Source organism: Mesocricetus auratus, unplaced genomic scaffold, assembly GCF_017639785.1.
Source record: "Mesocricetus auratus isolate SY011 unplaced genomic scaffold, BCM_Maur_2.0 Super-Scaffold_100004, whole genome shotgun sequence".
In the NCBI taxonomy this organism is placed as follows: domain Eukaryota; kingdom Metazoa; phylum Chordata; class Mammalia; order Rodentia; family Cricetidae; genus Mesocricetus; species Mesocricetus auratus.
In genome coordinates, this window is record NW_024429189.1 from 93,241,770 (window position 1) to 93,269,241 (window position 27,472).

A 27,472-nucleotide genomic window follows, 5' to 3' on the forward strand; every position below is an offset into this window, starting at 1 on the left:
GAAGGTGGTGAACAGATAGATGGCTTGCTATGGCTCCTTTCAGTAACTTCAGCATAGTACTGATATCCACCAGCCCTCTCCCAAGAGAATCTCAACTTTCTTGATGAAGATGTAGATCACGGGGACAATCTAGCTCAGTGCAGACAGAGTGCTCACCTTCCAGCAAGCACACTAAGATCAAAGGGTCTCGGTGTGTGGAACAGACTGCATGGTCACCTACTAGTCAACCAGTTCTTTCAATGAACACCGTGCTAACCGCTCTTGTTTCTCATTGAGACATTCTTCTGATGCCTAGTGAACCTGCTGGCATAGTTTCCACACACTATTCAGGAAGTTCTACACTATCTGGCTTGGGATGGTCTTGTTCACAGTCCGGGCTTCCTGTAACTGAAGCATTTACACCACACTTGAGCACTGCCCTCATTCTACATCTCCCCTCTATTCAGATGCTGTGGCTGAGGAACTAAGGATATCTCAGAAAGTAGCTGGTGACCAAGCATGTGATCCTCTTGTCCATATGGGCAGTCTGACCACAATGTAAGCACACCATGCTAGTAGACTTTGTAGGCAAACAGAAAAGTGGTTCCACAGCTTTGAAGTCTTCTTGCTATTAACAGGAAATATAACTTGACTTTTCCCCCCCCTATCATTGCCAAGTCATCTAATTTGGTGAAGAACCTCCCACAGAAGCCAAAGTGGCAAGTGATAAGTTTGCCACACTTAAAAGATTGCCCCTGGTTTCTGAACACTTCAAGGTGGTGTCTGTTCATCCACCATATCAAACAGCTGGTGACCACATGTCCCTTTCTCCCCCTCTGCTAATAGTTAGTATTGACACACTGTCTTGAGATTGGGGGGGAGGGCAGTGAAAGTGTGCTGTCACACTTCTTATTTCAGCTTTCTTCATGACCTTATTATGCGGAATCACAGCACCCAATTCAAACCTTCGAGTATTCTCCCCATCAGCTCATTATTGCTTGAGAGAGCACACTACCAAGGCCCCAAGGAGACTCATAAGATGACAATACTGGTATGTCTTCTGGGAACATCCCTAGGATTCACATGCAATGGCAGATCCTCAGCCTGTCCTAGGATGAGAATAAGGTATAAGACCTCTCTGGGAAGTTGTCCTAGAGCTAGGGAGGGAGGAATCCCCTTCAGAAGCTCTGTGTGTGTGTGTGTGTGTGTGTGTGTGTGTGTGTGTGTGTGTGTGTGTGTGTGTGTGTGTGTGTGTGTGTCCATGAATCCAGAAACAGGATGCTTGAGTTTCGTCTGCCCTCCTGTAGCTACTCTGATGGGTACATTCACTTCATGAGACAACTTGTACCAAAGTCTGTTGATGTTCATACTAACTCTTTCATGAAGCATGTACATAATGCTTTGATGTTCTCCAAGAAATGCTTCTGGCTTTGAGGCATTCTTTCTGGGGTTCTGTGCTGGTGGGTAGAAGACACTGGGTCATGGTTTCCATAGCTGCTGTACCAAGAGAATACCACCCCACAGTCATCTTTGTTATCAGCAAATTGGTATATTCCAAGCTTGCAAATGCCTCCCTAGCTCATTCCTCAGGCTTTTTTTTTTAATTATTTATTTATTATGTACACAGTATTCTGCTTGCATGTATGTCTGCATGCCAGAAGAGGGAACCAGATTTCTTTATAGATGGTTGTGAGCCACCATGTGGTTGCTGGAATTTGAACTCAGGACCTTTGGAAGAGCAAGCAGTGCTCTTAACCGCTGAGCCATCTCTCCAGCCCCCTCAGGCTTATTTTTATGTGCTTTCTTTTCTAAATTCAAACTAGGAATACGATCAACATTTCCTTCTTGGTTTTTTTTTTTTGAAATTCACTTAAATCAAAAACAAGTTTACTGATTACCCACCAGTGACCAACCATATCTTGGCTGTTTAACTATGTTAGCATCTTAGGCTAAGATGCTCATTTGTGTACTCAAACACTTTTTAAAACAACAGTTCCATCTTTTAGGCTGGAAAGAGAATATAGCTCACACGTGCATACCCAGCACAATTCTCTCCAGTTCTATTCAACATTTTGTGGCTTGGACTTGGGTGTAGTACAGTCCTCTGGTCTTACAGACAAGACCCCTGCCATCTTGACAGCAGGAACATCCTCTTGCATTTCTGTCTCTGTCAGGGCCCATATATTTTGGGAATCTATTCCACCTGGCCACAGTTCTGGAGAGCCCAGAATTTCTACTGTCTATTAGATGTCAGCTGATAGCTGCTGGATGACCTGACCTATGTGGAGAATGGTTACTATTCTAAATAACAATAGCCTTGGGTCAAGGAGAGCCTACACCCACCCTGAAGGCTAGTGAGACATGCTGGTGTGGGGTGCCAGGGCTTGAGTAGGTGCAGCAAAGGAGTGCCTTTAGGATTAAGGGAAATAATGCTATCAGTCCTTTATACATGATAATAGATGTCTTCTGCCATTGCTCCCACCTTTGGATGGTTACTTAAGATGATACATCAGTAAACTGTAGCCTTCAGTGTTAACTCATTGTCTCTATCTCTTCTTTAACGTCGTTGGATAATTAGCCTTCCTCATCCACACTCCCCCACTCAGGGTTAGACCAAGGGCTGGTTCTGATTGCAGTCCCGAAAACGAAGACATCAGTCCCGTGATGTGTCTCCACACTTCCAGAGCTCCCCACACTTTTCAAACTCTACACCCACCAGTGATCTGGGCTGCACCCTCAATTTATTCTTTTAGTAGTTTTTTCTTACATGGTATATTTTTTAAGTTCTTGTGATATCTGAATTGCATAAAATGGTCTAAAAACTTGTCCAATGCTGATTCTGGATCATCTGTGTATTGTTTGTGGCAATAATTAAAGTTCATATTTCAAACAGAATATTTTGAGATTAAGTCCACCTACCAAGTACTCAAAGTAAGCTAATTTTGATACCAGCCTAAGAAAACAAAATCAGGGATTTATATCCATTGTAAAAGGCTATGAGTAAAATTAAGTGCTTTTTAAACACACTGTCCTGGGTACTGAATGCAAACAGACTTCATACAGACATCTAGTACTAACCTTGCTGTCCATCAGGCATGGTCACAATGATGGGCTGGCCCATCCCACTGGTTGGAATGGAGTGCAGGTTTCCCAGCTGGATTCCATCTGTAACTATCGTGATGACTTGCTGACCCCCTGAGCTAACTACTTGCTGAATTGCACCATCCACAGATTCTGCAGTAACCACCTCTTCTGTGGCCACTACTAGAGGGGAAAAAGAAAGTAAAAAATCATTGAATATGAATAGAAATTCATCTTTTCTTTGTCAGTGTCTTTCAGACAGGACAAGTTTTACATGGTTTTTAAATGTCATCACCAATGGTGATAAACACATCTAGTACACAGTTTACTGCAAGTCTCAAAATTTGTAACTGAGTTCCAACCACCTTTTTATGACTATATTTTAATAATCTTCTTTTTCACTTCTCTGTATCTTCTTTACACATACAATATAAGATCACTGACAGTATTAACAAATGTTATAGCTTCTTAATAAAATTACACAATTCAAATGAGAACTTTATGATTATACTCTAGACACATTTATGTATCAAGGGATATGTAGAACAAACGGGAGTCCCTTTTGGACCAAGTGAGCAAGGTCACTTGCAGAAACAGAGCTGGCACTATATGGCAATGTGTGGTTCAATTATTGTATAGCCAAGCCCCAAAATATTCTCTATAATAATGTCTAATGCACAGAGATTTCTGACAGTTAAAAACATTGCCTTTGGCCTTGCGTCTAAGTTTAAAAAAAATCACAAGTTAATATTTTCAAAAATCCTTTCCCACAGGCAATCCTACACTGATACCCCCAAAAATGTGTGCATAAAGGCATGCTCACTGACATTCCTAACAGCTTTAGAGAGATAACTATAAAGTAAAACTAGAAATAACCAAATACTCATTGGCAGTAAATAAACTGTGGTCATTATACAATGGGAACACAATTAAGTCACTAAAAACTATGTGTAAAGCATGGATAAAAGTAACAAAAACAGTTGTAAGCAATGAAAAACACATGTACTATCTATCTGCCTTCCTCTTATGAACTGAACAATGATTTCACTGGAGTGAACATTTTATAACTTTGTAATAACACATTTAAAAGGGAGTAAAAAGGGGAAAGCTTTTGATAGAAGAATGACAACTAACTAACATGGAAAAAGGAAGACTAAGAAATGGTTAGGATAATAGTTGACTCACGCAAGTGTCACTAGTAGGTACCAACTGTACTGGTGAAATGCTTTGGTGATCAGGATACTGAAATGTCCCCAAAGTATCATATCAAAGACTACTAGCATGAAGTGAGAGATATATCTGTCAATAGCTGGTTTTCAAGCCGTATCTGAAAAAAGGCCCGGCTTCAAGCCGGCGACTGTTATTTGGCCAAAGGGTCACAGAACAAACCCAGAATATCTCAAAATGCAAATGAACTTTTGTTTTGAGTGTTCTTATTATTTTGTTTGCCCTAAGCAATAATTATGCTTTGTTATCAAGCATGTAAGGCAATTTCAGAAAAACAGTCACAAAATAAAATAGAGAGCACACAATAGCAATATATTCAACAGAGTAATTATTAAAGTTTCCAATGCACTAACTATTGCTTTGATTTTTTTAAATATCCATATGAAAAAGAAAGACTCACTGGTTGGATACTAACTACAAGTAGTATTACTTAAAAGCTTCAGCATATGTAAGAAACTTCTGAGATCACACACAACCAAGGCTCAACTCAAGAACTTTTATCTTTGCACTGTTAGCAATGACTTCCATTAAAATAATAGTTCCTACCTTTCATCTAAAAAGCTCTTTTAAGTTGTGTGATGGTAGAGTACTTATGAAAAAATTAAAAGGAAAACAATTATAGAAGACAAAGTACACATCCCAAACCTAGAGAGCAATCTAATAGCCAAATGTTTGAACAAGTAAGAAAAAAACCTTAAAAATTTAAAAGGTTGTTGATATAATGTGTATGCATGTGTGTACAAATTGGCTTAGTAAAAAGTAACTGTAATATCATAAATATTCATTGATCTAATATAAAAGTAGGGCTGTAATGAGGAGAGGCAAACAATGACTGTGCCTTTGAGGTTGAATTACCATGCCATAAGTTGAAATAAGGTCTGTAGGAAAACATTCCTCAAAAACTACCAAGACTGAACACTTTTATGTAGAAATATTTACATGCAACAGAAACTACAGAAAAATTTAACATTTTGAAGGTAGAATCCTATAATGTAACCTGAAATTAAGAACAAAAAAAAGTAAAACCAAACAGACTCACATGACCCAGTAACTTATTCCCTAAGACTAGGTAAGTTTCATTACCCTATTTTGGAACAGACCAAAACATGATGTAGAAAAGTTTCCTAGTATAAAATTCACTTTGAAAAACAGAATTTTCAATCATCACTGGACACTTTATATCTTTCAAACACATCTAGCAATTACAAATTTTAAGTACAAAAAGAAGGGAAATCATAGATTTATACTTAATCAAGGTATTATGTAATTGGGTCACGAAGAAAAATACAACTAAGCAAAGAAAAGTTGCAGGGCTACAGGCTAGAGCTCCAAAGTACAGGCTTTTTGAAAAGCTATTGGGGGTGGGATGTGTGTGGTGAATGTGTGTGCAGGCAGGCCACCCAAGAGTCCAAGGCAGGCTTGTCAGATGTCTTCCTCTGTAGCTGTCCACCTTACTGGGGCAAAACAGGGTGTCCCACTGAACACAAGTTCACCCTTTTGCTAGTTTAGCTGGCACACCAGCTGTTGGGATCTACCTATCTCTGCTGGGATTACAGATGCATGTAGCCATACCTGGCTTTCATCTGGGTGCTGAGGCCTCAAACCCAGGCCCTCATGTTCGCAAACGATCTTATTCAAGCTATTAATGTAAAAACTGCCGACTGAATCATGACTGTATTTCTTTAATTGGTATACATCTCAGTGACACACCCACCTGAACCTTTGCTTCATCCACACTCTTAATATCTCCCCTCCCCCAACTCTCCCAAATCTTCATTATGACTAGAGCATTGAAATACAGTATCTAAATTTAAACCACAAGTGAAATAAAGTTTTCTAGTTTTTTTCCTCCCCTTCTTTTCATTGGTGATGAAAATCAAACCCAGTGCCTCACGCACAATGAACACATTTCTCCCACTATGCTGCTACCAGAGCCCTGAAACTAGCTGTCTTTGATGGCTTCTGCAAATCTAAGTACAAGCTAAAAATGCAGCATGTCAAAATGGTGATGCCTGTAGGTGCTAATGGCCAGATGTAATTCAGAAAAATCTTAAGACCAGCCAAGAAGTAGGACAACACATATATGTTTATCCCTACTAATTAGCCAAACAAAAGGAGAAAGGGATAAGATTTTTCTCTTTGCAAGTGAAAATTCATTTATGTCTACCTTAAATCTTTCTGGTAAAGACTCAATGACACCCTAAGTAAAAACATCACAGCATCTCACCCACAGAATATGCAATTATTATTACTATTAACTAAAATCTGAAGAAAATGAATTAAAGGCTATTCCTTACTCTTACAGTTAAAATAACATTTCTTAAGGTTTGGGGGATACTGCATGTCTTTTCGTTTTTTTAAATAAGGCACAGACTCATCCAGGTCAGCTCTGAAGTAGCCGTTCTGTCTCAGCTCTTAGTAGCTGAGATTATTGGCAGGCACTATGGCATCTGACTACTTTAAAACTTTCCTAAAATTTCCAAACTAAAGAAAAATAATTTATTTACATAATATCTATTGCAACAGGCAATTTGAGGAGAGCATAGAGTATAAAATCATGTTGGAACCAACTATCTGTCAATACTTCATGTCATCATCTAAACATAGCTAAACTACCGTATCCCACCTATCCCTTTGAGTCAGGGTTTCACTATGTAGTCCTGGATGGCCTGGATGGAACTCATAGAGATCCATATGCCTCTGCCTCCTGAATGTTCATATTACAGTTGGGTGTCACCATGTTACTCAGACAAGGCACAGCTAACTCTTTTAACAGTATTTTCATACACTGATTCAGTCACTAAGATTTTTCTAATATTCTTATATAAGACTGCCAAAGTTGAATTTATAAAAATACAAATTTATATTTATCTACTCTATTTAAACAAAAGTCACAAATGGAAAAACAAGACAAAACAAAAAAACCCCAAGAGCCAAATTGGGCAAGCAAATGTTTTATGTGAATCACATGTTTGCTTTTTAATAAAATGTAGTATTTTTTAATGCTTTTATTCTGTTAGGTTTGTCTTTTGTTTCCTTGAGACAGTATCTTACTGTGTAGACCAGGCTGAAACAGAACTTGTGATTTCCTCCTGCCTCAGCCTGGGATGCTGGAATTACAGACTATGCCTGGTTTATATTCTTAAAAAAAAAAAAAAAAAAAAAAAAGAACATCTAGACTTTCTCCCCACCTCCATCCCCACCCAGCTTCCCATGTAAACACGGGTCTGGCAAGATGGGACACTCGACAACATTTCCAGAGAGCCAAGCAGTGGATGCCCCATTCTGCTTCCCACTAGCTGAGCACGCTTTTACCCCACCTTAGTCCTCTATGTTACCCTCCTGGCCTCTGCAACCACTCAGACACACACCTGTCCTTATTTATTTATTTTTAACAAAGGTGGGAGCAGGATATTGAGTCACATTGGTGGCTGATACAAAAATGAAAATCAGAACTAGTAACTTAAATTAGTAAGAAATAAGCAAGTAGCAAGAAATGCAGCCAACCAATTCTGAACAAACTGCAAAGGTAAACACAGATTTAAGGTAAGGACTCTTGAAGATAACAAAACGTTCTAATCTAATAAATTATGAAGAGGTTTCTGAACAGGATTCAAACAATACTAACCACAGAGGAAAGCCATGACAAAGTGAACTATGAAAAGATCAAGCTGAACTTGAAACATTCATTGTACAGATCTGATTTGTTTTCTAACCTGGAGTTTCTGAAGAATTGGACAACGGGGCAGATGCTTCTGCTAAGGCAGCTAATGTAGCTAATACTGATGTAGAGGAGTTCCCAAACTGAACAGCAGATACTCCTGTTTCATCTAGGAGAAAAGAAAACAGAATTGAAATTTTAGGGTGCTTAACCTAAGGCATCCTGCTCATCTTCTACTTCTTCCCCAAGTCTTAACTGATACTGGGTAGCATCGGTTCTGGAAAGGTAGTATTGTCATGCATGTGTAAGACCGCCTTTCTTTAGATTCACTTATCTCAGAAAAAATGGTTTTTTGTTTTGTTTTGTTTTTTAATAGCATGGAGACCAGGAGAGTAGATATTATTCTTACCCTCATTCTCCAACAGTTCTTCCTTAAATTGATGAGTATCTATTAATGTTTAGCATCCTAACAGCTGTCCCACATGCATCTCAATACCTGTTGCCTTGGATGAATTTTCTGAAGATACCAGACCTGTTAGGTTCACCACCCCTCCAGGTCCAATGATGAACTGTGGTGTGGCAGTGTGTATTGTCACAGTGTCAGGACTCTCCGGGTTGGTATTGATTTGGTTCTGCATAGCAATCTAGGGAACAAATTATCACAATATTTTCAGAATCACAGGTAGCCCATCTGGGACAGGTTCCCAATGTACTATATACATATACAGATGAAGAAACAGTCTCTCAGAAGACTTGATAATGAAGCTCTGAGAGTACAGTTCTAAGTATAGGTATGAACTTATATCTTAAGGTCTTCTGTTGAGTGAGAGCAAACCTCACTAGAGGAGAAATTCTTTCTGAAAGGTTTTACAGAACACAGAGCAAGTATATAATTAAAGATAGTCTACTGTTCTGTAGAATTATTTAACTTATTGCTATATTAGGCAATATATAACATGACATATTAAAGTATGGCCTTCCCATTTAATTGTTCTCAATCTTTAAATCTCAACCCTTAAATTGTATTCCTAGATATAAAAAATAATGAATTAGCATAAAACATTATCTCCTGGCATATAGCACATTTTATAAGTTGTAGAAGTTTAATGAAGTCATGTAATCTAGAGAGTTCTACTGAGAACAGGACAAGAAAGAAGTAATCCTGATTACCAGAAAAGCCAAACATAACTATGTCTACAAATAGTTGTTTTGTTTTTATAGGGGGTTAGAGAGAGAGAGAGAGAGAGAGAGAGAGAGAGAGAGAGAGAGAGAGAGAGAGAGAGAGAGAGAGAGAGAGAGAAACCAGAATAGACTATATCACAAAACCTTCACAAAGTTTTGTCACTTTCAGTCAGATGTGTCTGCCTTGGTATCTACTGTTTTTGCCATTGAAAGCTTCAGCCATATTCGAGATGCTAAGGGAAGAGACAGGTTAAGGAGGAGGGGACTGTCTGGGGAAATTCCAAAAACTGCACCATTAGAAAAGGGATGAAAGGGAAAGGGTTCAAAACCAAACTGTCAATCAGCTCAGCCCATAATCTTTTTTTTTTTTTTTTTTTTTTTTTTTACGAGACAGGATTTCTCTGTATTGTTTCGGAGGCTATCGGTCCAGCCCGGCCTCGAAATCACAGAGATCTGCCTGCCTCTGCCTCCCGAGTGCTGGGATTAAAGGCGTGCGCCACCACCACCCGGCTCAGCCCATACTCTAAAGTGAACCTTTTCATTCTCATTTCTGGGCAGCTAAGCCCAAACAAATGAAAACCCTGATAGAGAAACATACAATCTTGCTAGATCCCAACTTACATTTTTAAAAAAATGTACATATATTAATGTTAGACAAAGTAGACTTAAAATAAAGAGGGGGGTCAGGATGGTCCAGTGGATAAAGGAGCTTGCCACAGAAGCTTGAAAACCTTAGTTCAGTCCCCAGAACCCACGTGAAGATGGAAGTGACTCCACAGTCATTCTCTAACCCCCCCACACCCCACACATCATGCACACACACACAAAAATTAAAAAACAGACTGTACCACTCATTCAAGGATTATTAGTTACCAAGTCTTAATGAAGTAGTTTACAATTGTTTTGATAAAATGGTATCCAAATGTGCAACACAATAATATAAATGACTAGAATGGGAATTCAGAAACTGAAAGCACAGAAGGTTAGCGCCTCATCTAACCTTCCAGAGTACCAACAATAATGAACAGAGAGGAAGTGGAGAAAACAAGGTCATTCAAAAGAACTGAATCCAACAGGAGATGCTACAAGACAAAGAGCATTGGCTGCAAGCTGCCTTTCATGTTTTCTTAAACTCAAAGCCAAGTTACCTGTAATATCTCTGCTAAATCTTCATTTCCATTGTCTATTGAAATATCAAATGCAGTTTTACAAAATTTACTCTGCGTGTGTACATCAGCACCATATTTGATTAAGAGTTCCACCACCTCTTGATGATTATGTTCTGTTGCCCAATGCAGAGCTGTCATCTTTAACATATCCTTTGCATTGACGTCAGCACCGTGCTAAAAAATATTTCAAAATCAGTATACTTCAAGATATGAAATAAAGAATCCCTGATATGAAAATATCAGCCACAATGCTTCTAAGCAAGAAATGGTACCATCAATTTTTGGGGGGGGGTGTTAAATATTTGTTGGTAAACATAATTTATCTGTGATTCAATCATTTTTCTACCATGCTGGTTTTCCCAGCTACTTTCATTCCAATTTCTTGAAATAAGACAATTATGCATTCAGTTACTCGGTTAGGGTCACAAAGGGCTGGAGAGCCTTACAGGGGAAGGACAGTGCTGACTTTTTCCTCCAGAACTTGTTAATGGTTGATGTTGGGTGATCCTCCCATCCCTCAAAATTAAATATACCCTTTGCCTTCAAAACAAGCAGGACCTAAGAAATCAGAAGGAAGCTGTCTAGGGCAGTGTCTGATATGCCAAGCAAGGTGTGGTTAGCTACTGAGCATACGTCAGATAATCAGGGTGCAGGTGTGCTCTGTATAAATAAGCACTGGAGTTCAATAACAAATAGAATATGAAACATCTCAGCAATGATCTCTATTCTGCTCTCATGTTGAAATGATGTTTTAAATGCACTAGGTTAATTAAATATTAAAATGAGTTTTTACTTTTTAATGTGACTTTAAAAATACCTAGGATTACATGTAATTTGTACTCTAGACTTCCTTACATTTCTTTCAGATGAGTTCATCTACAGGCTAGGATGAAAAGTGTCAAGAATAAAGGCTGTCACTCTGCCTCAGGATCTTCTGTGTGGCCCTTTGACATTGAGATGACTGATGATAATTTAATTGTTAATCTGCTTGCTAACCATCCCTGAATAGGATTCTTAAGTATGAAGGACGTTCTTCACGCAAAGGACTGACTTTTAGTGGTTGACAATTAACTGAGAATGCACCTACAGTAAGGTTTTCCCCTTCAAAGAAAATGTTAAAGCAATATTCATTTGACAGACTTATACACATCTCTAATAAATGCCCTGTCAAAACAAAAAGTAGGCACTCTCCCCCTTTCTCATCTTGCAAAGTTTGTATGGGGTTTGGATTCAAAATCTAAGTTCAAGAAGAAAAGACATACCTTAAGCAAAACCTCTACTATGCTGGCATGGCCTTCTGAAGCTGCCATGTGCAGTGGTGTCCGGTCCACTTTGGTCCTAGCGTCCCTACTTACACCGGCTCGGAGGAGTACCTCTGTGGTAGAGTAATGCCCATACTGTGCAGCCAGATGAAGTGGAGAAGTCCCCAGCTATAATGTAGGAACACATGCAAACACAGAAAAAAAGAATTCCAGCTTTTAGTTGCTTTTGACATACTTTTACAAAAAAACTGTTTTTTTTTTTGTTTTTTTTGTTTGTTTGTTTTTTATGAGACAGGGTTTCTCTGTATTGTTTTGGAGGCTGTCGGTCCAGCCCGGCCTCGAACTCACAGAGATCCGCCTGCCTCTGCCTCCCGAGTGCTGGGATTAAAGGTGTGCGCCACCACCGCCTGGCCAAAAAAACTGTATTTTTAAACAGTGACGCATATTACATTGTGTACATAGTAATTCAAGCATCAAAAGAAATTACTCAACTTAGACTTATGTTCAAAGAAGCCCTCAAGAGGTCCAATACATGTATTAATGCAGAAAAGTCAGTGGTTTAATTAAAAGTCTCTTCTTGCTCCTCCTCTCCCATTCTCTACTTTTAGACAAGGCCTCAAACTTGTCATCCCATCCTAAATGCTGGGATTATACCATGCCTAGCTCTTTGTTACTAACAGAAAGACAACTTGAATTAATTTTGTTAAAAATGAGAGGTAATTATGACCTGAGAATAAAGAAGAGTCTTGTATCAGAAGCGTGTCTTTTAGTAGGTGAAATTTAGGCTATATTATACATGTATTATACATTACATATACACAAAAAAACCCACTAACTGAATGACAGTCAATGATGCTAAAAGAGATATGTCACCAGAACATAAAATTGCTAAGCTGCCACTGTTAAACAACAACTGTTCATTTTTTGAAAGTTAGTTTTAGATTTATTAATTTTATTTTGTGTATGAATGTTTTGCCTAAATGCATGAATATGACATAACCCCTAAAAATGAGGTTATAGATGGCTGTGAACCACCAAGTGGGTTCAAGGAATTGAACCCAGGTCCCCTGCAAGAACAAGTGTACTCAACCACTGATCCATCTCTCCAGCCCATCACCTCAGGGTTTTTTTTGTTTTGTTTTTCTGGTTTTTTGAGACAGGGTTTCTCTGTGGCTTTGAAGGTTGTCTTGGAACTAGCTCTTGTAGACCAGGCTGGTCTAGAACTCATAGAGATCCGCCTACCTCTGCCTCCCGAGTGCTGGGATTAAAGTTGTGTGACACCAACACCTGGCTCACCTCAGTTTTTAAATCACTTTCTATGGACCACATTGTTCTAAGACATTTGGATATTGGTTTATAGCATGGGTACTATTCCTACCTTGATATGTCAATAAAGGCACCTAAAGTAGAGAGGTCATCAATTTGTTCAAAGTCACACAAGTGACATAATACAAAGCAAACCTTAGAAATAATTATTTTATTACAACAAAAATTTATCTTATAGAAGTTTTAACAGACCCTCAAGGATCAAAGGTGAGGTTGCTGAAGAATCCTTTTTTCATTCTTTGTTGTATTTTCATGTAACTAGCCTTTTTCTGCCCTCGAATTCTATATTTAATGAAAGCCTTTAACAGTCCATTGAACAACCACTGAGATACTCAATGAGGTACTTAGGTCTACTCTGTATCTCTGTTGTTATCCCTGAGACTTTTCCTTTTTGGTTCACATGAAAGAAAAAAATACATGTAACATTCATATTTACATGTAGTTTCAAGAATAATTAAATGTCTATAAAGACAACACCAGAGTCCGGAAGGAACACCTTTCTAGTAATTTTAAATCCTCCTACATGTTGTTCCCTGATCACAAGCCCTCAGCCCTCAGATAAATGGTATTCCAGACAAAATTGGGTTTGGTGTGCGTGCGTGTGTACGTGAGTTCTGAGGAGCCAAACTAAGAGCCTCATGCTTGCATGGCAAGCATTTTACCCACTAAGCCATCTCCCCAGTCCCTACTCAGAATTTTTTGACAAGCATTGCTTTAATTTCTATCAATTACAAATCCTTAAATGGTAGTTTGGTTCTTCCTGTTTTGAACTTTACTAGAATCCTGCCACTGGTACTTTTGATTTTTCTATTGCTAATATTATGTTTACAAGATGCATTCATATTAATGGGCATAGCCGGGCGTTGGTGGTGCACGCCTTTAATCCCAGCACTAGGGTGGCAGAGGCAGGTGGATCTCTGTGAGTTCGAGGCCAGCCTGGTCTACAGAGTGAGTTCCAGGACAGCCTCCAAAGCCACAGAGAAACCTTGTCTCGAAAAAACCAAAAAAAAAAAAAAAAAAAAACATATTAATGGGCATAAATGTAGTACACTAACTTTCTCTATAATATTCTACTCCATGAAAAAGCCAGAACTAACCAAATAATGAACGCTGTTTTGTTTCTAGCTTTATTATACACAATTCTGCTACAGAGAGGCTTCTAGTATCTCCAGCATGTAAAAAAGATTTTATTCTACATTCTAGAAGCTCAGCTGACACAAATGGCATATACATATTAAAATTTACTAAGCACTGTCAAACTGTCCTCCAAAATGGCTACATCAATTCACCTTTGTACCATTTCCTCACCAAGGCTAGCATTCCAGTTATCATTTCGCTAATCTAGATGTGCCAAATAGCTTCTGGCTTTACTTTCCATTCACTGGTGAATTTGGACACCATTTCATGTTTACTGGCCATTCTAACTTTATCTTGGTGAAGTACTACTGAGCATCTGTCTGTCTGTCTGTCTGTCTGTCTCTGACCCACAGGGCCTCCTTATATACATCCTTTGGACACTAACCCTTGTTTATAATCCTTCTGCATTAGCTGTAGTATATCAAGAAATTGTTTTCCTATGTATATGAGTGTCTGCATGTATGTCTGTGCACCACAGGAATGCAATGCCTGTGGAGTTCAGAAGAATCCTCTGGAACTGGAGTTTCAGGCAGTCATGAGCTGCCATGTAAGTGATGAGCAAGGACTCCAGGTTCTCCTCACAAGGGCAACAAGTGTTTTTAACCAGAGACAGCTCACCAGCCTCAAGAGCATACATTTTCAACAAGTTGACTCGCTATAAATTTGTGGGCAGTAACCCAAAATTCTAAGTAACTGCACTTACTTCACCTTGTTCCACACTCATTTTGTGGGTCTACTAATACTGATGAGTGCTGGCTGTTTCTAGCTTTGTTACTATGAATAACATTCACCACATTCATTTTGTAGGTCATGGTATCTCTCACAACTCATGACATCCCATTTTCTACTGTGCGTCTACATTACACCCTGAGTTTCCTACTATGTCTCTAACAGTCTTCGGCAAAGCTGCTTCTGCTGTCAGGTTCTTTCAGTAAGACATTCAAGCTGCTTTGTGTTCGAGTGTTAATACTCAACTGCTCACTTTCCTTGCGGGATATAAAGCTGGGATTTTCAAAAGTAGGTTTCTCTAGTTGCTTCAGTCAGGGACATAGGTGAAAGGACCTTAGCATAGTGCAAAGAAACTTTACATACACTCCTCAGCCTATAGTTTCTCAGATTCACAGGTTTTTTGTGAATTCAGGCTTCAAATGTGTAAGACATTGTATCTCGAATTCTAATTGGTCTTAATAATAAAAACCCAGAATCTGATATTAGATTAAATGCTAAAAGATCAGAGAAGTAAAGGAGCCAGCCACAAGAAAGACCTCTAACCTCTACTGAATCCTCAGACCAAATGGGTGATCCTGTCCCTGTGAATCCTCATAACTGAATGCTGTCTCTAGGAAACCTCAGACTTGAATGTCAAGAGCTTCTCTCTCCTCCTGCCTTATATTCCCCTCTCTACCTAGCCATATCATTCCTGTCTCCCCTACATCCCTAGTACTGGGATTAAAGGTGTGGCTCTGTTTCTCTTTTAGACTGGATCAATCTTGTGTAGCCCAGGGTAGACTTGAACTCACAGAGAACAGTCTGTCTCTGCCTCCCGAGTGCTAGGATTAAAGGTGTGTGCCACCACTGCCTGGTGTCTGTGGCTAACTTGTGTGGCTAGTTCTGCCCTCTGATCTTCCTGCAAGCTTTATTTGTTAGATCACAAATAAAACATTACCACAAGACATGACTTGTGATTCCAAATTCTCTTCAATAAACTTTCCCAGCTCTCCCCCAATGCCAGTTAACATCAGGCCACTTACATGCAGTGCCCCACACAAGAGCAGGGAGAAGGTAGGGAGAGATGGGGGTATTCTGAGATAGCCTGAATGTCACAAGTGCAGTTCTTGGAATTGTCTCCCAGAGTTAGCCCCCGGAGCAATCCCACTGGTGAGCTGGGGAAACCAACAAGGAAATATAAATGCAGCAACCAGTTCTCAGAGAATGAATTATCTGGGTTTCAGCTGACATTCAATGTTTTAGATTCACTCTTTGTTCTTAGCAAAGCACTCAGGATTTCCTTGAAAATCTTTAGTGAAAGAGTCTTATTTAAGTGATACAGACAAATGCTGAACTATTTATAGATCAATTCCTGGGATTTGCTTTAAAATAATACAAAGAAAGTTCATGGAGGAACAAGATTTAACATGATTTGGTGGTTTCCGAAGTTGGATGAAAGGTATGCAAGAGTTGATATTTGTATAAAAATTTCCAAAACAAACAAAAGATCTGTTGTTATCATCGACATAGTGCAGATCCCTAACCCTCTGTGCTCCTAAGACCATCCATCCCTTTTGCCTTACCCTCAGAAATGAGCAGGTATGTCTTCTGCCTTCTCCACACTGCCTTATTATTGCAAGAAACTCTTTCTTTCTGCCTTTCTTTCTGCCTTTCTTTCTGCCTTTCTTTCTGCCTTTCTTTCTTTCTTTCTTTCTTTCTTTCTTTCTTTCTTTCTTTCTTTCTTTCTACAGGGTCTCACCAGGAAGCTCTGACTATCTACATGCCTCTGCCTCCCTGGTCACATTTCTTACAATTTCACAAGCAGCAACTGAAATACAAACTTTTTTTTTCCCAGGAGCAGTTATAACTCCCATCTTCATTACTTTGTGAATTATCCATTCTCTCCCTGTTAGTTATAGTATCTTTAAATTGAATCCAAGCAACTATATATGTAGTCGCACCAAACTAGTATAGTCCAAACTCTTTAAAACAAACAACCTTTATTCACAGATATTGATTGGATAAGACTGTCTATCATTAAGAAAATAATATGAGCAATGCATTCATTTAAAAGACAGTTTAATTAGGGGCTGGAGAAAAGGCTCAGCCATAAAAGCATGTGCTTCCCTACTTCTCTTGCAGACGTCCCAAGTTCAGTTTGTAGCACCCATGTCTGGTAACTAACAACTGCCTGTAACTCAGCTCCAGGGGATCCAACACCTCTGACTTCATGGACACCTGCACTCACATGAACATACTCAGACATATAAACAAATTAAAAATTATAAAAATAAATCTTTTTGAAAGATAGCTTTAATTATAAAACAAATACCACCCCCAACAGTGAGTATGTGTACATTATATCTGCTGGCTAAATTTTTACCTGGGAAGAAGGGAGGAGGAGCAGAAGAGGAGGAAGAAATAAAGCAACTCTATAACATAAAGATCACTCTTTACCCAGTCTGTCGTAAAAGGAGCTCCATTTGCCATCAAAATACGAACTTCGTCATCTTGACCTGCTCGTGCCGCTTCTAGAAGCTTCTTCCCCAAATCTACCAGGGACATCTAAATGAAACACATGAAGTGACATCAGAATCTCCATTATATACTGTGAAATGACTTCCCCTCATTCCTAAATCCATTCTCAGTTATCCCTTCAAATGTGCTATGGTTAATCTAAAACTAATGATCACACAAAGCAATTTATATTTTGATTCTTGAAATATTTTTCTCACTAAATTTTTACCTGAGTAAAACTGGTTTAAATTCTTCATATATGGCCAGTAAATGATAGACGATGTAAAGCAGCAGGTACAGTGAGCCTAAGAATTAAAAGTGGTATCTATTTTTATTGCAGCCTGGTAACATTTTTTATAAAAGTAAAGTACAAGATATTGTCCTGTTACTGATGTAAGCTAATCTACCCAACTCTTTCCAAAATAGTAAGTGTGCTCAAATTCTAAAACAAATGTCTTCTAAACTGGTGCAAACAGTGTACACTTAATCTCCCAGAAGGGGGCACAGTTCACACTCCGTGCAAATACTAAAAGGAGAGTTGAATGATCTTACGAGCAGGACAGGTGTCTAAGACTCTACAGAGAAGCCAGAGCCTATAATCCCAGCCCTCGGGAGGCAGAGGCAGCAGATCTCTGTGAGTTCAAGGCCAGCCTGGTCTACAGAGTGAGGTCCAGGACAGCCAAGGCTACATGGTGAAACCTTGTCTCAAGTAACAACAACAAAAACAAACAAAAAACAGCAATAACAAAAAACAAAAAAAAATCTAAACAAGATTTATCTTGCATTCAAGAATTCTCTAAAGACTAATGTCCCAGTCAAGGGAGGAAGGAGGAAGAGGGAGGCAGGGAAGACAGACAGATATGTCAGAAAAGACCAAGATAGGAATCTATAGGTGAACATAAACTTGAACTGGTCAGAGGAGCTCATATTCCAAGGATGGTCATTCTGAGGAGTGAGAATATTTCCAATACAGAGCCTAGTCTGTGATACTGCAGAATATGCTATGGAAAGAGAACAAGAAAAACTGTAGTTCTCTAGGGGAATCTTTTGAGATTTAATAAGAAAAAGATGTAGCTAGAATTCTGTCACAAGGTAAAAAGTCATAAAGGAGAAATGAACCATGGGGCAGGAGTGACTTGTGTGAACAGCTGTCACTCAAAAAAGAGAAAAAAATAATTCTTTATTAGTTTGGAGCAATAAAAGGAAGGCTGGAATCAAAATATTCTGATTTTTAAAAGATGGCAATGTAAAGGCCCAATTGGCTCACAGTGTTTGAAAGTGACTTGTAAAGCATTTAGCATATCTGAAATTTGCAGTCTTTACAAGTGCCTGCACGTATATTCCACTTTCAGAATAGCTTTTTTCTGAATTGTACAGACAAAATAAAAAGGTGGAAACTTTTTGGGGTTTTTTTTTTTTTTGGTTTTTTTTTTTTTGGTTTTTTTTTTGGTTTTTTCGAGACAGGGTTTCTCTGTGGCTTTGGAGGCTGTCCTGGAACTTGCTTGGTAGTCCAGGCTGGTCTCGAACTCGCAGAGATCCGCCTGCCTCTGCCTCCCGAGTGCTGGGATTAAAGGCGTGCGCCACCAATGCCCGGCCAGGTGGAAACTTTTTAATAAAAGAAACTGCATTTATAAATGATTTATATTAGAATATAAGAAACCTCCAGTTATCAGTTACAGACAATTACTACTTGTGTTGTACAACAGGTACCTTCTATTTTAGTTGTTAATAAAAGCATGAGCATGTACAAACACACACACAGCCTAACTGAAAATAAATAAAGATGGGGGAGGAAACATAAACAAGAATCGAACAAGGTAGCAAAAAAACATGATGACCATGTATTCTGCCAAAAATAAAGCACTGTTAGCTATCACTGATACATGTAAAATAATTTTAAAGTAATTCCTACTGTAGTCAAAGGTGATTGAAACTTACACTTTCACACACTGCTCTATCATGTATGCCAACAGTAGTAAAAATGGACCAGCTTAAACTTTTTTTTAAGATTTATTTATTATGTATACACTTCTGTCTGCATGTATGCCTGCATGTCAGAAGAGGGCACAGATCTCATTATGGATGGCTGTAAGCCACCATACAGTTGCTGGGAATTGAACTCAGGACCTCTGGAAGAGCAGCCAGTGCTCTTAACCTCTGAGTCATCTCTCCAGCCCAAAAGCTTAAACTTAATTTAGTAAATTTATTAAAAAATCAAAGAATGTCGCTGGGCGTTTGTGGCGCACGCCTTTAATCCCAGCACTCGGGAGGCAGAGGCAGGCGGATCACTGTGAGTTCGAGGCCGGGCTGGACCGACAACCTCCAAAACCATACAGAGAAACCCTGTCTCGTAAAAAAAAAAAAAAAAATTAAACAATGTCAAAAACCCACTGGCTAAATTACTAAGTCTATGAACCTATTCTAAAGGGGAAATACATGTGTTATATTTTTAAAAATCTAAAGGCAGAAAAGTAGTTTAATTAGAGAAACAAACCACAGGATGTAATTGTTTAATTAGTTTGAAGCTACACAACACAGACTTATGTGATGCTAAGCCAACAGACATAGTTAGAATATCAAAACATGTGCATAAAGAACAATATAATAAGGTGTGGTTATACATGAATGTAATCTCAGCAACTGTTAGACTGAAGTAGATAAAAGGATCATAAATTCACCACCAGCCTTGGGATATATATACTGTATCATACTATCGGATCACTTGTTGATATTTTTACTAATATATATATCATATATATATACATGTATATATATTAGTTCTAAAATATTAGCAAGTGAACCAATAATATGATTAGGGGAAAATTTCCAATTTTATAGTTTCTATAGTTACTATTCTGCCTACCTAATTAAAAAATTATAAAGGAACAAATTACATTATGCAACTGTCTACTAAGTAAAAGCCACACTGAAGAAAGTCTGACATGCCTGCCTTCCTAAACAGGAATGGAAGAAAATGAAGGCTACAGAAGAACAGACTTGATGATCTATACTACACTACAGTTGAACATTTGAATAAATATTCTCCCATAACTTCTCCATGTTTCAGTTATTCAGAACCTCTCATATTTATGATCCTGTGTACTGAAGCTATTGTTTTTTTAAACCATAAACAATGTAACAGATTCATGTCACTTAGAAATCAGTGGTCTCAAAAGTAGCAACACTGTCCCCTAGAGGCCCTTTGTATATGTGGAGAAGTATTTGAGATTAAAGGCAGGGAAGGCTCTAGCATTTCATGGTCCTGGCAAGAATTCTAGAAGTATTCTTGTTGTGTGTTTTGAGTCCTCTGCTGGAATGGAATATACTCTTAACCACTGAGCCATCTCTCTAGCCCTAAAACTATAATTTTCATTTCAACTTAACAAAAGGGATTTTTATTTTTATTTATTATATATTCAGTGTTCTGCCTGCATGTATCCCTGCACACCAGAAGAGGGCACCAGATCTCATTAGAGATGGTTGTGAGCCACCATCTGGCTTCTGAATTTGAACTCAGGACCTCTGGAAGAACAGCCAGTGCTCTTAACCCAGGAGCCATCTCTTCAGCACCCAAAGAATTATTATTTTTAAATGTAGAAATAGATCTAATGGGAAGAAAATACATGTGATCAAGCATCACCAAAATCAAGGATGATCTCATTTTCTTGTTCAGATAAAAATAATAAAACTTTAAAAAATGAAAAATACCAAAACTCACCAAACATTTTTTATGCTCACCTGAAAACACAAAACAGTAATTCTGACTAGTAAAGAAAATCAGTTGTGTACAGACAATGAAAATGACCAAGAGGCTGGTGTGGGGGGGGAGATGGTTCAACAGGTAATGGGGCTGCTGTGAAGCATGGGGACCAGAGTTCAGATTCCCAGAACCACATCAACAGCAGGAGGATGTGGTGGCCCCCCACCTAGCACCCTGCAGGTACTAAGTTCAGTGAGAGACTGCCTCCAATAAATAAAGTAGAGAGCAACTGAAGACAGTCGATTTCAGCCTCTGGTGTACACACACATGCATGCATGAGACACATTCCACCTCCAATTTATTTGCTGTTTATGAAATGCTTATCACAGTCTAACATAAATCATTGTTTTACTTAAATTAAAACATTTCAGCCGGGCATTGGTGGCACACGCCTTTAATCCCAGCACTTGGGAGGCGGAGGCAGGTAGATCTCTATGAATTTGAGACCAGCCTGGTCTACAAGAACAAGTTCCAGGATAGCCTCCAAAGCCACAGAGAAACCCTGTCTAAAAAAAAAAAAAAAAAAAAAAACCACAACAACAAAAAAACCAAACATTTCAGACCCACCTAAAAACTTCATCTGATTGAGAGTTACTTCAGCTCTTAAGAATTATACTTGTTGAGTGTCATCTAGTGGTTACCAGAACAACAGCTTATACAAGCATACATACTTAAATAACTTTAACTTTAATACTTTTACTTTAAAATATTTACAAATAGCATGTAATGGGTTTAAGAAGCATGACCCTAAACTTTATATACAACATACTGAACTGTGTAAAAAAAATACACAAAAAAGAACTAAAAACAATAAGGTATGATTATAAAATTTCCAATTTATTGTTTTGTACAATGAACACATAATTACTCATGTAATTAAAAACAAACTTTTATTAAAAATATTTACATCAAAGCTATGTTACAGAAAAGCCTAAAAACCTTTAATATATAAGTTGAAAAGCTTTTTTAATATAGATGTTGAAAAGCTTTTTTAAATAGTAAAAAGGGGGCTGAAGAGATGGCTCAGAGGTTAAGAGCACTGACTGCTCTTCCAGGGGTCCTGAGTTCAATTCCCTGCAACCACATGGTGACTCACAACCATCTACAATTCAATCTGGTGTTCTCTTCTGGCATGTAGGCAGAACACTGTATATGTGATAAATAAACAAATCTTAAATAGTAAAAAGATGCAAGATTATTATGTATATAGCTCTATGGAATGTTCTTAGCAATCAATATATAATTGTCAAAACTCTCATGAGAAACGAACTCAGGAACTGAAGAGCTGACTCAACAGTTAAAAACACTTGTTGGTATTGCAGAGGACTTGGGTTCAGTACTCAGTACCCACAAAGGAGTCATAACTACCTGTAACTCCTAAAAACAAACAGAAAGTAATTTCACTAATAACAAAATTCACAGAATCTTGTCACATCTCACTGTTGTCCTCATCATACAAAGAAAGCAAAAATAAAAAGATTTATCAAGTATACACATTTTGAACTGAACTTCTAGATTTTTAATTCTTTTGCCTTCTAAAGAGAACACAAGGAAGCTTCTGAAGTAGAAGACAGTATGTCATCTGGGGATTTGGGTGTGGTCTCTCCTCCCTGTGTAATTCTTTTTCTGGAAGGGAAAAATGATCACCATACTCCCTTTTCTCTTTTGAGAAGGCCTTCCACGTAGCCAAGGCTGGCCTCATATTCAGACCCTCCTCCTTTAGCCTCCTCAATGCTGGGAATACAGATGTGTGCAACCACATCTACTATACAATATACATTTATCTTAAAAACAAAATGAGCACTGGAGGCAGATCTCAGGGATAGAGGCCCTGGGTGCAATCTCATTCTTGCTGTCTGTCTCCCAACCCCCAACCCAGTTAGCCATTTTGAGGTAGACATAATAGGAAACTGAGGAAGGGGGAGGGGAATCACCAGGAGTTAAAAGCCTCTGTAGGCTATATAGCCAACTTGAAGTCATTCAGGGCTACATAGCAAGACCTTGTCTCAAAAAAAAATCAAAAAGCAAGGCCAATGCTTTCCTCTTTCATAAAAATCATTAGAATATCTGTTTTAACCAAAGCAGAGTAACCCAGAAAGAATAGATGGCTTAGGAAATAAGAACCCAAAATAAATGCAATAGACAAGGATTCAAAAGGTTGATGACGTCAAGGAAAGAGCTGTGCCAAACATGGAAAGCAAATCTAGGCTGGAGCAATAGGCCAGGGGTTCCAGGAAGAAGACCTCCAACATAGGCCAGTAGGCCTCTCAAGAAGGGCCCGAAACTTCTAATCAGTCTGGGAGGCATGATGATGGCTATTGGAAGGCTAAGTAAAAGATTAAACAAGGCCATTTCTCAGAGAAAAGCAAAAATAGTAATTTTTCAGTCTGTATATATGCATATGTTGCAGAATATAGGCTGAACAATAGTCCTCAAAGATGTCTACACCCAGAACTTGTGAACTTATGAAGATTTTATAGATGATAACCTAGGTGAGCCCAATGCAAAAGGGGAAGGAAGGGCTGAGAAGTATGTGATGAAAATGATCCCGACAGCAGATAAGGGTGTTTGGGTATGCATGCGTGTACGTGCACGTGGGGGGCAGATGAGGTGAGATGGAACACGAGGATGTGGAGGACTTTGGAACTTTGAACTAGAAAAGCAGTTGAGTGTTGTAATCAAAAGTTTAAAGGGTCATTCTCACAAAAGCCTGGAAGACAGTAGTTCTGAGAGCAGAGCAGACTGTGTAGGCCCAATTCAAGAGGTTTCAAAGGAAAGCAATATCAACAACTTTTCTAGAGGACATTTGTGAGATATTTATGCCAAAGGGGGGGGGTTGTTCCTGTCCCAAGAAGCTGCCTGAGACTATATTAAAAAGCAATGAACTGGGCAGGAGAAGTGGCTCAGTGGTTAAGAATACTGGCTGCTCTTCCAGAGGTCCTGAGTTCAGTTCCCAGCAACCACATGGTGGCTCACAACCATCTGTAATGAAACATGGTACCTTCTTCTGGCATGCAGGTATACATGCAGGCAGAATACTGTATAAATAAATAAATAAATCTAAAAAAAGAATAAATAAACTAATTTTTTGCAGCAAAATGTTGAGTCTGTGCCATGGATATTGATAACAGTGATGTAGGTCTACATCAAGACTACAAAATGTTATGCTGTGGGATAATCCTTCTGTACAGTGAATATGTTTTGCCCATACTGGTCACTAAAGGAGCTACTTTGGCTTTTAGCACGGCACAATAAGGCTAGGCCGGAAAGCCAAACTAAAAATACAGAGAGAAGGGCAGAGTCAGGGACAGATACAAGCCAGTCGTCAAAGGAATAAATGTGCTACAGAACAGGTAATGCCACGAAGCCACATGGCAAAATGTAGGTCAATAAAAATGGGCTAATTCAAGGTGTAAGAGCTAGTTAATAATAAGACTGAACTATAGTCCAGACACTCGGTAGTTAATACAAGCTTTTGTGTGTTAATTTGGGACTGGGTGGTTGGGACAAAAGAAAGCCCCACCTCCATTTACAGCTGAGTCTATGCAGTAGATAGTGGAAACGGTGAGGCAGGTCTACGGTGAAACGGTGAAAAAGAACAAGAACATGCAGTCTTGGAAAGAAAAGGAACACTGAGAAGTGTAGTGATCTATTACTTATGACTTATTAAAGCTTGCCAAGTCAGTCACAAGCCTAGAAGCCCGGCACACACCTTTAATCCCATAAACTAGAAGCTAGGAGGTAGTGGTACACATCTTTAATCCTAGGACTCAGAATTAAGAGATAAATGGATCTGAGTTCAAGGTCATCCAGGGATACAAGGGATTGAATCAATCTAAAAGAGTAATTGATCACACACCTTTAATCCCAGCACTAGAGGGGTATAAAAGATAGAAGCAGGGTCTTCAGTATACAGCAGAAGGCATTCATTTTCCAGCCATGCTGAGGAGAGGTTACAGTCTGAGGCTTGGTGAGAGTTCACAGAGACAGGATCAGCCCATTCAGCCTGGGGTAGAGGTAAGAAGCTAGTGGCCAGCTGCTTTGCTTTTCTGATATTCAGCTTGAAGTTCGAACCCCAATATCTGTCTCTGGGTCTTTTGTTTTTTGCGTCACAGAGGAGTTTAAGCAGTTACAAGCACTTGCTGCATTGCAGAGCTCCTAGGTTCAGTTCCCAGCACTCACACTGAATGGCTCACAAACCATTGTTAACTCCAGTTCTAGGGGATATGACGCCCTCTTCTGGAATCCACAAACACCTGAAAACACATGGTGCAAATACATACATTCAAACACACACACGTACAGAAAATAAAATCTTTTATTCATTTTTGCGCAATTTTTAAAATGCTTTGAAAATTTAGAAACTGAAAATTAAACTTAATCACTGCCATGTATGTGATAAATTATTAAGATTTAATAACAAATTTTGATAGACACCCATAGTGATTCTTCTTTTTTTTTTTTTTTTTTTTTTTTGGTTTTACGAGACAGGGTTTCTCTGTTTTGTTTTGGAGGCTGTGAGTCCAGCTCGGCCTTGAACTCACAGAGATCTGCCTGCCTCTGCCTCCCGAGTACTGGGATTAAAGGCATGCGCCACCACCGCCCGCAGCCATAGTGATTCTTAAGAGCAGAAAAAAAAAAAATCAAAATAAGCAAGGAAGGAAACTGTCATTTTTATATTAGAAGCAAAACTACAACTAGCCTAAAAATGACTTATTGTAACTTTAGATTTCCTACAATTTAGAGTTTTAGTAATCTGAAATACCCTACTTTGAATCCAGCCTTAACTCAGTCATTAATATAAGAGCTAGAACAAATCCCTTCATACTTCACCACTTTTTGCTTTGTTTTGTTTTTTTGAGGCAGGGTTTCATTATGTAGCCCTAACTGTCCTTGAACTCTGCCTCTGAGTACTGGGAGTAAAGGCACCACCACCACCTTATTTTACCACTTCTTTTTCTTTTGGATTTTCAAGACAGCAAAAAAATTTTTCGTCCTAACAGATGTCCCCCGTAAAGCTACTTGTATTTTTCTAATTAAACTTTTAAATCAAAACATTGACTGGAGATTATGAATTAAAGTGTAGTAATATTTTAAGGCTATGCTAGCAGAGAAAGGTCAGACATTGGTACAAGACTAAGCAAAGCACCATTTAGAAAAGCATTTGCAGTCAAACCCACCTTGCCAATGCACACATCTGTGCTATGAAATAAAAGTTAGCATGACTTTGCGGAAGGGAGGCAGGCAGACCAAAAATTATATAGAAAAAAAAATCATTCAGCATCGCTAACCTTTAAAGAAACTGCTAATCAAAACCACAATGAAGACTGGGCACAGTGGCACACACCTTTAATTTCAGTACTCAGAAGGCAGAGGCAGGTGGATCTCTAAATTCAAGGTCAGTCTATTCCAAGAAGCAAGTTCCAGAGCAGTCAGAGACAGTGAGACCTTGTCTCAAAACAAAACAAAAAACAAAGATCAGACCAACAATGAAAGACCATTCAACCTAGAAAAGCTATTCTCAATACATACATTCATACACACATATACACACATACATACGTTCTAGTAAGACTAAAGAGAAACATACTCTGCTGCGTAAATTAATAGCAATATTGGGAGATTTCTCAGAAACTAAAAAGAGAACCATCATGTGATCAATCGATCCAACTATTGGATGTACATCCTGAAAATAAAATCAGCATGCCAAAGTGATAGCTGCACTCAGTCTATAAATGGAATATTTCACCATGAAAAATAATGAAATTGTCATGTGCAGCAACATGTCAATGCAGTGAATTGATCATCACCTCTCTGTACTCCTCAAGTATGTGCAATGTGTGTTAATCTTAAAAATGTGCTGCTAGCAATGAAAAGAATATATGGATTAAAATGAAAGACAGCCTACAGTTCAGACTGTGGGGGTTTGAATGAAAATGGTCCCCATAGGCTCATAGGGAGTGGCATTATTTGAAAGGATAAGGACATGTCACCTTGTTGGACTGGTGTGGCCTTTTGGAGGAAATGTATCATTGGAGATAGGCTTTGAGGTTTCAGAAGCTCAAGCTAGGCCCAGTGGCTCACTGTCTCTTCCTGCTGCATACAGATTCAGATGTAGAACTCTCAGCTACCTCTTCAGCACGTCTGCCAGTGTGCTGCCATGTTTCCTCTGTAAGCCAGCCCCAATTAAATGTTTTCCATTATAAGAATTGCTGTGGTCATGGTGTTTCTTCACAGCAATAGAAACCATAACTAAAACAAGTAGGTACATACCAGATTCCAATGATTTTCAAGATCATGACCCATGACACATCATTCTGAGTTAGAACCACTATTCTTTTAAAATCTGAGCATACAACAGTTACATGTGCACATTTGCACAGTAACAAGAATGCATGACCACTGTGTGTTATATACTTCCTACTGTGGGCTACTAAATTTGGAGACTGGAAATGTAGCTCAA

At 38.7% G+C, this 27,472-nt stretch overlaps 1 protein-coding gene across 9 annotated transcripts in view; it reads right to left on the minus strand.

Annotated features, from left to right (window-relative positions):
- The window catches only part of Gabpb1 (GA binding protein transcription factor subunit beta 1), a 49,348-nt gene that overhangs the window by 12,929 nt on the left and 8,947 nt on the right, over positions 1 to 27,472 (minus strand). For 3 of the 9 annotated variants that reach the window (XM_040746223.1, XM_040746227.1, XM_040746221.1), the window contains exons 2-7: positions 17,190 to 17,297; positions 11,562 to 11,729; positions 10,279 to 10,473; positions 8,445 to 8,592; positions 8,004 to 8,117; positions 3,058 to 3,243 (exon numbers count right to left, since the gene is read on the minus strand). In XM_040746223.1, the coding sequence (XP_040602157.1) occupies positions 3,058 to 3,243; positions 8,004 to 8,117; positions 8,445 to 8,592; positions 10,279 to 10,473; positions 11,562 to 11,729; positions 17,190 to 17,297 (919 nt within the window). Of the gene's footprint in view, positions 1 to 3,057; positions 3,244 to 8,003; positions 8,118 to 8,444; positions 8,593 to 10,278; positions 10,474 to 11,561; positions 11,730 to 17,189; positions 17,298 to 17,478; positions 17,555 to 27,472 lie in introns of all 9 variants that reach the window. The other 6 variants (XM_040746222.1, XM_040746224.1, XM_040746226.1 and 3 more) reach the window with 6 other exon arrangements.